The sequence below is a fragment of the Notolepis coatsorum genome (genome assembly GCF_963971535.1).
Source record: "Notolepis coatsorum genome assembly, chromosome: 14".
In the NCBI taxonomy this organism is placed as follows: Eukaryota; Metazoa; Chordata; class Actinopteri; order Aulopiformes; family Paralepididae; genus Notolepis; species Notolepis coatsorum.
The window spans coordinates 5230008-5242338 of record NC_140178.1 but is presented as its reverse complement, the minus strand read 5'-3'; the positions used below and the strand labels follow the sequence as shown (position 1 = coordinate 5242338).

Genomic DNA, 12331 nt, shown 5'->3' with positions numbered 1-12331 from the left:
CCTGAAAGTTAGTTTTCATATTGTATAATACTGTATATACTGTATACTGCATAATGTACAACACAAAACACAAAATCGGATTGAGAAAATGTGTTATTTTTACTATGAACCAATGCAAACATATTCAATCAAGCATATAAAACTGTGGAAATGCACCCTAGGTAGCATATTTACATAAACAAAAGAGAACAGAACAGAATTCAATTTACAAATAATTATTTTCTCCATACACAGGTAATAAACAGACGAAAATTTGATTCTCAATCACCAGCATGCTTCTTTTTTTTTTACAAAAAGTCAGTAAAAGTACGTTTTTTACAAAAGAAAGTTAAAAAAATAAGTTTTACAGTAAAAAAGTAAAAAATAAGTAAAGTGGGATATTCAATATACATATATACAGTACACATATGACTAGAGTGCAGTCATATAGAGTGCAGGATGCCTGAGGTGTATCCAAAAGAAATATATACACTACACTCATGTGTACGTACGTGTGTGTGTGTGTGTGTGTGTGAGAGACACTGCTCAATTGTGCCACGCAGTAAAACAGTTTCTGTCTATGAACAGAGTTATAACTAAACAAAAGCACTAATAATAATAATAATAATAATAATAATAATAATAATAATAATAATAATAATAATAATAATAATAATAATAATTGTAACTGAGGGGTACAATTCCCTGACTGTATTGATAAGTATGGTATCATTAAACCACTACCGCTTTATGTACTTTAACTACTGGCCATACAGTACACGATATCTAAATATGATGAACACTTTCCCACAATGAAATCGGGTCCACACAAAGGTAATAATCAAATATTTAATATATAGCAAAGGGTACATATAACATTCACTATTACGTTTATGATTTGAATGCACTTGTAAGGCAAATGAGTACTCGTAGGCAAATCAACACTGAATGTCCAATCTCTGGTTACGCAGGAAGCAAGTATACAACCTGGCTCTTAGGGAATTATAACGATGGCACAATTAATGATTATAGCTGGATATACTGTAGGGGTCCTCCCGGTTGTAAGCCGGTAGGGGGGGTAGGAGAGCCGTCGGCAGTATCCCGTCTGGTCAACGATGTCTAGGGAGACTTCACGTACAGAAGACAGTGCAGTAGAATCTTGATCCACAGATGAATACACCTTGGCTCTCTTGTAGGCTGTAGCTGTAGCTGTAGCTCCACAGTGAAGAAGAAGCGAGGCGACCTCAGTCTGGTCTGAGCGCCGTCTCACCTTGACTCCTCTCGGGGTAAATCCAACACTCACCGGTGTTGGCGATTATCCGCTCCACAAATCAAAGTACCAAAGCAAATATATATTCCATGGCGCATAGGGCTCAGCAGTCGTCGGGTAGGTAATCCAATGTACAGGTCCACTCGGTCCTCGCCTAGAACTCCTCGGATGAAAGCACCACGTGTGGTCTGCCCAACCTGGTTAAGACTCTAGATAACACGAGGAAGCGATGGGGGTGCTGCTCACTTTAGAACTCTAACCGCACGATGCACCATACACAATAGACTATTATTACTTAATAGAAATACGGTGCCAAACTCTGACAATTCAGCTATTAATTCGCACGAGGTCTCAATGCTATTCTAAGGCCAAACAGGCCATACTACACCGCACGCGGTATCGTGGGGTGAGGCTTCACGTTCTGTTACTTAGTTGGGTAGAAGGGTAAAGGACTAAGGGATAAGAGGACTTCTACATTTACTTGCGCCATATTTATATGCACGGTGAACAAATAGTGCCACTCTCTTTTCGGTAGCCGTATTCCTGCGCAGAGCCGGGGCTAGTAGGGACATGTTTCGTCGGTACCATTGAACTTGGCTCCAAGGGGCTTGTCTCCTGGCGCCAGGTCCTTGTCCAATAAGAGAATGAACTATTATGGGCTATAGTAGACTAAAGGGATATTCCGTGTATATGTACAAGGAATATACAAGGGATATCAAACGATATACAAATACTATTCAATATATATCCATAAATAAATATATATATTCGGTTTAATCTGATCTTTCGTAACAGCCGCCCCCTAATTAGTCCCACCTAATTAGCTAAGCAGAGACAGATTAACCGCACTGTCCACTACTCAATGTCCGCTGTAAGGGTCAGTCAGTTCACAAAGTCATGGGGTCATGGTCGTCATCGATAGTATCGGGGAGCCTTGGCAGTTCTATTAGCCTCGCCACGGGTCGGGTGTAAGTCCGCCCTTGGACGAGCACTTCAGCTGCTCGGACCTTTCCATCGGCACCGGTGATCACTTTGCTTACGCGGCCAGCCGGCCACATAGCTCGGGGTAGTGACTGGTCGATAATCATGACGACTGTTCCTTCTGTCAAATTGTCTCTCTCTTTCACCCATTTCTGGCGGGTCTGTAGAGACGGTAGGTAGTGGAGTAGGAAGCTGTTCCAAAACTTGTCAGCCAGTACTTGACTGTACCTCCACATTCTTCGGCCGTTCGCTTCTTCCGGCCTGTACATTGTCTGGGGTAGCGCGGGGTCCAGCCGCCCCATTAAGAGTGTGTTGGGGGTGACTGGGTCGACATCCGCTACATCACTTGAGACGTAACCGAGGGGCTTTGAGTTCAATACTCCCTCGATCTCCGTGAGGACTGTCATTAGGACTTCTTCCGCCACGGTCTGGGCCCCAAGCACGGCGTACAGGGCTGTCTTTATGGAACGTACTTCTCGTTCCCAGGTTCCACCGAAGTGAGGTGCGTTCGGGGGATTAAACTGGAAGTCAATCTGGGATGGAGCGAGGTGGGTCTTAAGTTCTGGGCCCATAGCTTGGAAGCTCTCCCTCAGCTCTCTTTCTCCGCCTTTGAAGTTTGTCCCGTGATCAGACAACAATGTAGACGGTTTGCCCTTCCGTGATGTGAATCTTCGGAAGGCCATAAGGAATGAGTCTGTGCTCATGGTTGGGAGGAGTTCGATATGTATCGCTCTGGTGGTCATGCATTTGAATACAATACCCCACCGCTTCTCGGTTCCTCTTCCTTTCTTTATATACAGCGGGCCGAAACAGTCCATACCGGTGGAGTGAAAAGGCTTGTCGCCGAGTCGGAGGCGACAGGGAGGTAGGTCAGCCATCCGGGGTATACTGGGCTGGGCTCGCCACTTACGACAGTCTAGACAGGTTCGCTGGAAGCGCCGCACTGCTTCTCTCCCTTGCAGTATCCAATAACGACGTCTGATCTCCGCGAAGACTCTCTCTGCCCCTGCGTGGTGCACATCCTCGTCGTATTTCTTTATAATCAGCTCTGTGACCTTGTGTCGGCTGTTCAAGACTATCGGGTACTTGACGTCATCCGGTAAGTCTGGGGCTCTCCGCAGACGACCACCCACTCTGATGAGATTATGGGCGTCGCTCTCGGGGGCTAGGTGGAGCAGTCGGCTGTCTGATGGGACGGGTTTTGCTCCCTGTAGACAGGCTAGCTCATCGGGGAACGAGTCTCTCTGGGCTCGTTGTAGTAGAAGAAGTTCTGCTTCTTCGTAGTCAGCTGCTGAAATGTCAGTTGTGGGCTGAACCTCTGGGTGGTGCCACAGAAATGTCTTTAGCTGCGCACTCTCTAGGGTGAGGCAATCGTCTAGATCGGGGTCTGTGGGGACGAGTGTGTGTGTCAACCCACAGAACATAGGTTTCTTGTTCTCTGCCTCCTCTTTACTCGCCTCCCGTGGGGTGGGTGTAGGCCACTCTTCTTCGGGGAGCTTGAGAAACTCTGGTCCGTCACTGTAGAGGTTGTGACGGGTGAGGTCATCCAGGGACATTCCCCGGGTGATGACGTCAGCTGGGTTGTGTTTGGTGTCCACATACCTCCAGCTCGCTACTTCTGTTAACTCTTGAATCTCGGTGACTCCGACTCCCACGAAGACCTTGTATCTGCATGAATCAGACCGGATCCATGTGAGTACGGTCGTGGAGTCTGACCACAAGATTGTTCTTTGCACCGGGTTGGTGAGTTCACGTTGGATTAACGTGGCGAGCTGCGCTCCTGCTAGGGCTGCGCAGAGCTCTAGACGCGGGATAGATTGTTGCTTTCGTGGGGCTATTCTTGAGCGAGCCAGGATGAAAGCAGTATGTATTTCTCCTCCCTCCTCTCGGGCACGCAAGTAGGCCACTGAACCATAGGCTACTTCGGAGGCGTCGCTGAATACGTGCAGGTCGATCTTGCATGTCTCTGGCCTCACTGTGGGTGGGAAGTAGCTGCGGCGTATATTAACACCTGGGAGTGAGCGGAGTTCCGTCTCCCACTCTCTCCATGTGGATGCAAGGTGTTCGGGTATGGGATCGTCCCAGCCCTGGTCCTTGTCCCATAGCGCTCTTACAATCATCTTTGCCCTGGTGGTGTAAGGTAGAATACATCCCAACGGGTCATATTGTCTGGCGAGTGTTCGGTATACACTCCGTCTGGTGGTCGGTATTGCCGTCGACCTTCCCTGCTCCTTGGTCAGGGGTTTGTGTCTATAATGGAGCGAGTCTGTTTTGAAGCGCCAGACTAGTCCTAGTGTAATTTCTTGGGCTTCTCCTGGGATGGTCGCCATCCAGGTGTCGCTGCTCGCTGCCTTGTCCTCGGGGGAGAGGCTGCGCAGTACTTGCGGGTCGCTGCTGGCCCACTGCCTGAGATCAAAGCCGCCTTTGATCAGGGAGGCGCGGAGCTTGAGTAGGAGAGCCTCGGCTTCTTCTGGCATCGAGACGCTTTGTAAACAGTTGTCCACGTAGAAACTATTTGTCACACTTTGTTGGACCTCTTCATCTGCTGCTGGGTCCTCTGCGACGTGTTTTTGTAGTGCAAACGTAGCACAGCATGGGCTGCATGTGGTTCCGAAAGGGAGGACTTCCCATTGATAGATGGCTGGGTGCTCATCTCCGATCCTCTCTCTCCATAGGAACCGCAGCAGGGGCTTGTCCTCCTCCACTAGTCTCACCTGCAGGAACATCCCTTTGATGTCGCCGCTGATAGCCACCTTGTCCTGGCGGAAGCGTAGTAGCACGCCTAGTAGGGAGGGGCCGAGTGTTGGGCCGGCCAAGAGTTCTTTATTCAGATTTTGTGATCCGATCTGGTAGCTGCAGTTAAACACAATGCGGTCCTTGCCGTTGTGGTGGACCTTGTGGTGCGGCACGTACCATGATTCGGTCGTCTGATCGGCCTCTTTAATGTCAATTTTCTTTATGTGTCCCGCTGTGATTAGTTTGGTAATCTCAGCGCGGTACACAGCTTCTTGAGCGGGGTCTTTGGCTAGGCGCCGCTCTGTGTTCAATAGATACCGCTCCGTCGCCTCTTTTGTGGCGTGAAAGGTGGGCATTCCCTCTCGCCTCAGGAGTGGAGTTGCGTATCTCATCACTCCGTTGACGTTGACTCTCTTTGTCCCGTGCTCGAGGAGGGCTATAGCGTAGATATCTTCCTTAGAACGAATGTCTTTCTTTTCGTTCTTAAAGGGCATTGTCTCTAGTGTCCATAGCCTCTCGACATGCTGCAGGAGTGTGGTGTCTCCTTCTGTCGCTCTGGAGTGGAGGCAGCTAGTGGCTGCTGTTCGGTTAAGAGACTTGGCGAGGGGGCCTTGTAATGTCCATCCTAGGCGGGTCTCGACTGCTGCAGGGCAACCTCGGGGTCCTGTATGGACCCGGTCTATCGGGACTATGAGGTCTGCATGGTCGGAGCCTATCAGCAGGGTCGGGGTGGCACCGTCTATGAGCGGGATAGGGAGTTGACGCAGGTGCACATATTTATCCATCAGCTTGGCGATGGGGTAGGTGTACTGCGATAGTCCTATTTCTTGGCTGGTGAAAGCATTAGTAATCCTATACCGTCTCTCGGGCTGCCCGCTTGCTGCGATAGTGAAGGATACATTCTCGCCCTTTATCGTCTTTAGATCTCTTCTTATTGTCCGAATCGTCATCTGGTTCTCGCTCCCCCGCAGCCCCAGCTGGGCCGCAGCGGACGCGAGGAGAAGGGTCTTCTCTGACCCGTCATCAAGGACGGCGTAAGTGTCCATGACCTTATCTTGGTAACTCAGTGTTACACGGACCACCTTTAAGAGCACCTGGGCGCCGCTGCTGCTAGCGGGGTCAATGTACATAACACTTGCCTTTGTGCTGCTGGATGGTGCAGGCTTTCTTTTGTTACTGTCGTGTAGGACATCTAGGTGGGCTCCGTCACACCGACTACACCTCTTCTTGAGGCGGCACTCGGCTGCCATGTGACTGCGCGCACATCGGTAACAGCGCCTGTTGGACTTTATCCAGTGACTCACTTCTTCAGCGGTCATCTTCTTGAACTGGTCACATTGTGACAACCAGTGTTCCTTCTCGCAGTACGGGCACACCATCTTCCACTTCTCTTTCATCGAAGGGGTACTGTGGTTCTTGCTGCTCGGTACTGATTCTGATTGGTGCATGACAGTCACCGATCTTCGGCCATCGTTTACTCTCCTAGGTCCCTCTCTGGAGCTTGGTGTGCTCCGCACGAACTTATCCAGCCGTAGGCTGCTGACTTCTCTCGCCAGGAAGTCGGCTAGGTCTAGGAGGGATGGCTCGGGACCGTTAGGATCACGGTGGTCTCTTTGCCGCCTGAAGCGCTCCTGTCGGGCGGGCGGCAGCTTCTCTAAAATCCTCTCGACGTTCGAGTTTGCGTATAGTTCGTGCATACCCTTTTCTCGTTGCGCCCCCAGCATCCCTACCAGGGATTGTACTTTGATAGACAGGTCGTCTAGTGAGCGATTGTCTGTTGCTGGGGGTAGGCGGTCAATATGCCTTATCTCTTGTATTACGTAATCCCATATACGTCCATATCTTTGGTCTAGTGCTGCTAGAGCCGCTGTGTATGGGGTAGTAGAGGTGGCATAGGCCAGCGCTATGTTGTGCGCTCTGGGCACTTTCAGGTGCTTCAATAGGATCGCATACTTGTGGCGTTCATCAGCTACATCCACCATCATTGTCTCTAAGCACATCCGTAGCTCCGTGTACTGTGCTCGGTTCTCATGGGTGAAGTCTGGAAACGTCGGTGTGCCAATGTATGACGCCGTGGATGGCTGGCACATCGGTGAGCGTTGGAAGAGAGGCCTCCTGGGCGAGTCTCCTCTTACGCCTCTCGGTGGGCTGGTACTGGCAGGGTACCATGGCCCGCTGGTCCAGGTGCTATTCCTCGGGACTGGTCGTGCGTCATGCTCACCCGTGAATCGAGTCGGGGGTCTGTAGCGCAGAGCCGCGGGGGTATAGCCTGGGCTGTACTGGACCTCCTGGTCCTGTGGAGTAATGTGCTGCTGTCGGGCTTGACTCTCCTCTTCTCCCTCTTCTTCCTCTGCCAGGTCTTCTAGATCCTGTAGTCGTCTATTTAGCCTCTCCGCGGTGTCCGCTGTTCCTTCCTTGTAGCTGGGTCTCACTTGGACCGGTCGGGGAAGGAGTTCGGAGAAAGTGTGAACTCTCTCTGGCGGTCGGGCTCTCAGCTCCAGACGTATGTGCTCTTCTTCGCTCCGTTGCTGTGTTTGGAGTCGATCGCGTTCACCCTGAAGTCGATCGCGTTCACCCTGAAGTCGATCGCGTTCGGTAGAGGCTGCCAGGGTGGCGAGGAACGCCTGTGACAGCATCCTCTCTGCCTCGCTTGGGGAAGACGCTTGTTGAGGTGATCCGCTCCTGGCAGTACCGGTCGGGGATGCGTTCCCCTGCGGGGAGTCCTGGAGTTCTATCTCCTCGGCGCTCTCCTCATCTTGTTCCGTGCAGAGTTCCATCTCTGAAGGGTTGTCTTCCTCCCGGAGCTCTTGGGGGACTACTTCTTCGGTCTTGGCGGGGGGTAAAGTCGTGTCAGTTCCCTCCTGGTCCCCACCGTGAGCTTGGTCAGTTACATTAGAACCCACTAGGGCCTCTGTGGTCGGGGTATCCTGGTTGATAGGGTCGGACATAATTTTACTTTCTACTTTTACCGCGTTTACCGTTTGTAGAAGGCTAGGTGGTATACTGGCAGCGTAATCCTCTAAGTACTAAGGTGGCTGTCGTCTACGCTGCGGGCGTTCTACTTTAGGAGGACCGTTTCGTGGAGTGTTCATCATAGGCCATTTCAATATTAATACCACTATATTAATATTACACTAATTACCCTCCGGCTCGAAGGACCAATTGTAACTGAGGGGTACAATTCCCTGACTGTATTGATAAGTATGGTATCATTAAACCACTACCGCTTTATGTACTTTAACTACTGGCCATACAGTACACGATATCTAAATATGATGAACACTTTCCCACAATGAAATCGGGTCCACACAAAGGTAATAATCAAATATTTAATATATAGCAAAGGGTACATATAACATTCACTATTACGTTTATGATTTGAATGCACTTGTAAGGCAAATGAGTACTCGTAGGCAAATCAACACTGAATGTCCAATCTCTGGTTACGCAGGAAGCAAGTATACAACCTGGCTCTTAGGGAATTATAACGATGGCACAATTAATGATTATAGCTGGATATACTGTAGGGGTCCTCCCGGTTGTAAGCCGGTAGGGGGGGTAGGAGAGCCGTCGGCAGTATCCCGTCTGGTCAACGATGTCTAGGGAGACTTCACGTACAGAAGACAGTGCAGTAGAATCTTGATCCACAGATGAATACACCTTGGCTCTCTTGTAGGCTGTAGCTGTAGCTGTAGCTCCACAGTGAAGAATAAGCGAGGCGACCTCAGTCTGGTCTGAGCGCCGTCTCACCTTGACTCCTCTCGGGGTAAATCCAACACTCACCGGTGTTGGCGATTATCCGCTCCACAAATCAAAGTACCAAAGCAAATATATATTCCATGCCGCATAGGGCTCAGCAGTCGTCGGGTAGGTAATCCAATGTACAGGTCCACTCGGTCCTCGCCTAGAACTCCTCGGATGAAAGCACCACGTGTGGTCTGCCCAACCTGGTTAAGACTCTAGATAACACGAGGAAGCGATGGGGGTGCTGCTCACTTTAGAACTCTAACCGCACGATGCACCATACACAATAGACTATTATTACTTAATAGAAATACGGTGCCAAACTCTGACAATTCAGCTATTAATTCGCACGAGGTCTCAATGCTATTCTAAGGCCAAACAGGCCATACTACACCGCACGCGGTATCGTGGGGTGAGGCTTCACGTTCTGTTACTTAGTTGGGTAGAAGGGTAAAGGACTAAGGGATAAGAGGACTTCTACATTTACTTGCGCCATATTTATATGCACGGTGAACAAATAGTGCCACTCTCTTTTCGGTAGCCGTATTCCTGCGCAGAGCCGGGGCTAGTAGGGACATGTTTCGTCGGTACCATTGAACTTGGCTCCAAGGGGCTTGTCTCCTGGCGCCAGGTCCTTGTCCAATAAGAGAATGAACTATTATGGGCTATAGTAGACTAAAGGGATATTCCGTGTATATGTACAAGGAATATACAAGGGATATCAAACGATATACAAATACTATTCAATATATATCCATAAATAAATATATATATTCGGTTTAATCTGATCCTTCACAACAATAATAATAATAATAATAATAATAATAATAATAATAATAATAATAATAATAATAATAATAATAATAATAATAATAATAATAATAATAATAATAATAATAATAATAATAATAATAATAATAATAATAATAATAATAATAATAATAATAATAATAAGTCTCTCACCTGTCTTGGTTAGCCCTCCTTCCATGTCTCGCCTGCACTGAACTGGTTGAAGGCAGGTCATCTGCTCCTTGCTCCTCACTGTAGAAAATAAAAAGCACATTATTTTCAACATTCAACAAGGAATCTCTTATCTTATACAGCACACAGCACAGCACATATACACATATTTACAATCCAAAGAGTGTTCTTTGCAAACCCAACAAGTACAGTAAGAGTGTGACTGACTAAACATAAGCAATAAATCTCCAAAATAAGTGCCTTTACCTTGTGTTGTTGTCATCTACAAACGATGAAGATTCTTCTACTTCTACTGCTACTGCTACTACTACTTGATTGATTGATTGAAAAGTTTATTAACAGATTGCAGAATGGGTACAGTACAGTACAGCTCAATACATACAATTGTTAAGAGGATGCAGACCTGAGAAAGACTTTCGTCTTGTTTCCATCAGGGTCCCCCATTTTCAATTCATCATGACACACATGACATACAGATAGACAGTACTGCTACATCTATACATTTATGACATACCAGATTTTCAAATACAGTACTGTTTGTGATACTAAAAAAATCCAGAAGAAGAGTATATACATTTGACATAGAAACTGTGCATTGGGGGAGGTTGGGTAGGTGGGGTGGGGCTGTACATTGGAGGTGGGGGGGGGGGGGGGGGGTTGGGCACTGTACATTGGAATACTGACATACATTTGACATGGAAACTGTACATTGGAGGAGGTTGGGTAGGTGGGGTGGGGTTGGGTGGGGCTGTACATTGGAATACTGACAAAGCCATGCTTGGTCTTTATTGTACAACTGGGTTAGGACATTTGTAGGGGCCAGTTTTCAATTGCAGTCTCCCGTAGGTGTTCTTTGAGAGTGTTTTTGAAGGTGGGTAGTGATTTACATTCCTTTACAGCTTTGGGTAGGGCGTTCCACATTGTTGTGGCATAATTGCGAAACGTGTTTAGTCCCTTGTTTGAGCCGAATCTGGGTTTTACATGATTTGTGGAGCTCCCTCTGGTGTTGTGATCGTGGTATTCACTGACCTTTGGGAAGTATTTTGACATGTACATGGGTACCTTGGTCGTGTAGTGTATCTTGTAGACCAGGCCCATTGCAAGTTGCTGTACTCTGTTGTCTACTCTAAGCCATCCTAGGTTGGCAAAGTGTGCAGGGGTGAGGTGGGTTCTAGGAGTCAGGTCAAGCAGTAGTCTGACTAGTTTGTTTTGAGATGTTTGTAATTTGGTTTTTAGTCTACTGTCAGCCATCCTAGAGAACTATGTTGTTCTGTGTCAACGGTTCCTTTCTGCTGCTGCTGCAAGAAATGAGCGATAAGAGGAAAACAATGTGAATATAACTGTACTTACGTTTTGATCCAGTACAGTTCTGCCACAAAGACGTTAGCAAGAGACTCGTTTAATGTCTCTGCTCCGACTCACAACAAATCTGCTTCACAATCGGGTTCAACGTCAGTCATGTTTGCACGGAGGAGTTGACGGTGACCGATAACACATTGTGTTGTGTTTAACGGGTCCTTTGATCAGGGTTTTGTAGCAGAGAAGCGAGTTAAAAGCTCCTCAATGTAAACAGTCTGGCTGTAGAAACGTTAGCTGCTGGTTTAACAGCGACGCGCGGCCATCTTAGATGACGTCACTCGCTCCGTTCAAGCCGTAAACCGCTCCATTTGGTGGAATTACGACGAATTACTACTACTACTACTACTACTACTAGACTACTACTACTACTACTACTACTGTTATAAGTCGAACTACTAAAGCTAAAGTTTTGCTGGCTGGAAAAACGTGTGTTCTGCAGAAATGATCTTGTAAACAACGGATCGCTCACTTACATTCTTCTTCTACTGTTATTTTCTGGCAGTCAACTTCCGCCTCCTTCAGCACTTCTCTCACTTTTTTCGGCTTGATTCTAGCACAACAAATGGCCAAGATATTGATAAAAATGTAACGCCTGTCAAATTAAATCTGGCACATTTTACGCATGCGTATAGGTTTATTTAGCATCGAATTGAAGCATCGAATTGAAATGATCCTGGTTCAGTTATTTATTGTTTTATCAACACCAAATAAAAAGTAGCGTGTAGTTTCAAGGCACGTCATAATGCTACGTCGAAAAACCCCGGAAATAGACTACATTTCCCAGGCAGATCACGTCAAACAACGACGTCATTCTATCGCGCCGGTGTTCTGCGGAATCCTACTCCCTCCTCGAAAACTGCGCGAATCGCCTATATCTTTGGACAGCTGGGTGACGTCACCCTATAGTTCACTCCGAATTCCAACAGGTGTACCGACATTTTATCATCTACAAATACATTCGGATGATATTGTTTAACGTTCATTTTATTACATGGTTTTATGACATTAGTGCTCATTTGACCACTAGTTCTAGTTTTATAGGTAGGAACTCTTAGAAGACTCTCATCTTGGCCATTTGTTGTGCTAGAATCAAGCCGAAAAAAGTGAGAGAAAGTGCTGAAGGAGGCGGAAGTTGACTGCCAGAAAATAACAGTAGAAGAAGAATGTAAGTGAGCGATCCGTTGTTTACAAGATCATTTCTGCAGAACACACGTTTTTCCAGCCAGCAAAACTTTAGCTTTAGTAGTTCGACTTATAACAGTAGTAGTAGTAGTAGTAGTA

The 12331-nt window shown here is 47.4% G+C and overlaps 1 protein-coding gene across 1 annotated transcript in view; it reads right to left on the bottom strand.

Moving 5' to 3' along the window:
- Window positions 1–11396, bottom strand: part of LOC311239884 (uncharacterized protein) — a gene marked incomplete at its 3' end in the record, with an annotated part of 165506 nt that extends 154110 nt beyond the window's left edge. Inside the window, exons 1-2 of the mRNA XM_084328328.1 lie at window positions 11042–11396; window positions 9674–9751 (exon numbers count right to left, since the gene is read on the bottom strand). Of these exons, the coding sequence (XP_084184454.1) occupies window positions 9674–9734 (61 nt within the window). The 5' untranslated portion in view covers window positions 9735–9751; window positions 11042–11396. The remainder of the gene's footprint in view (window positions 1–9673; window positions 9752–11041) is intronic.
- Window positions 11397–12331: the final 935 nt, after the last annotated feature.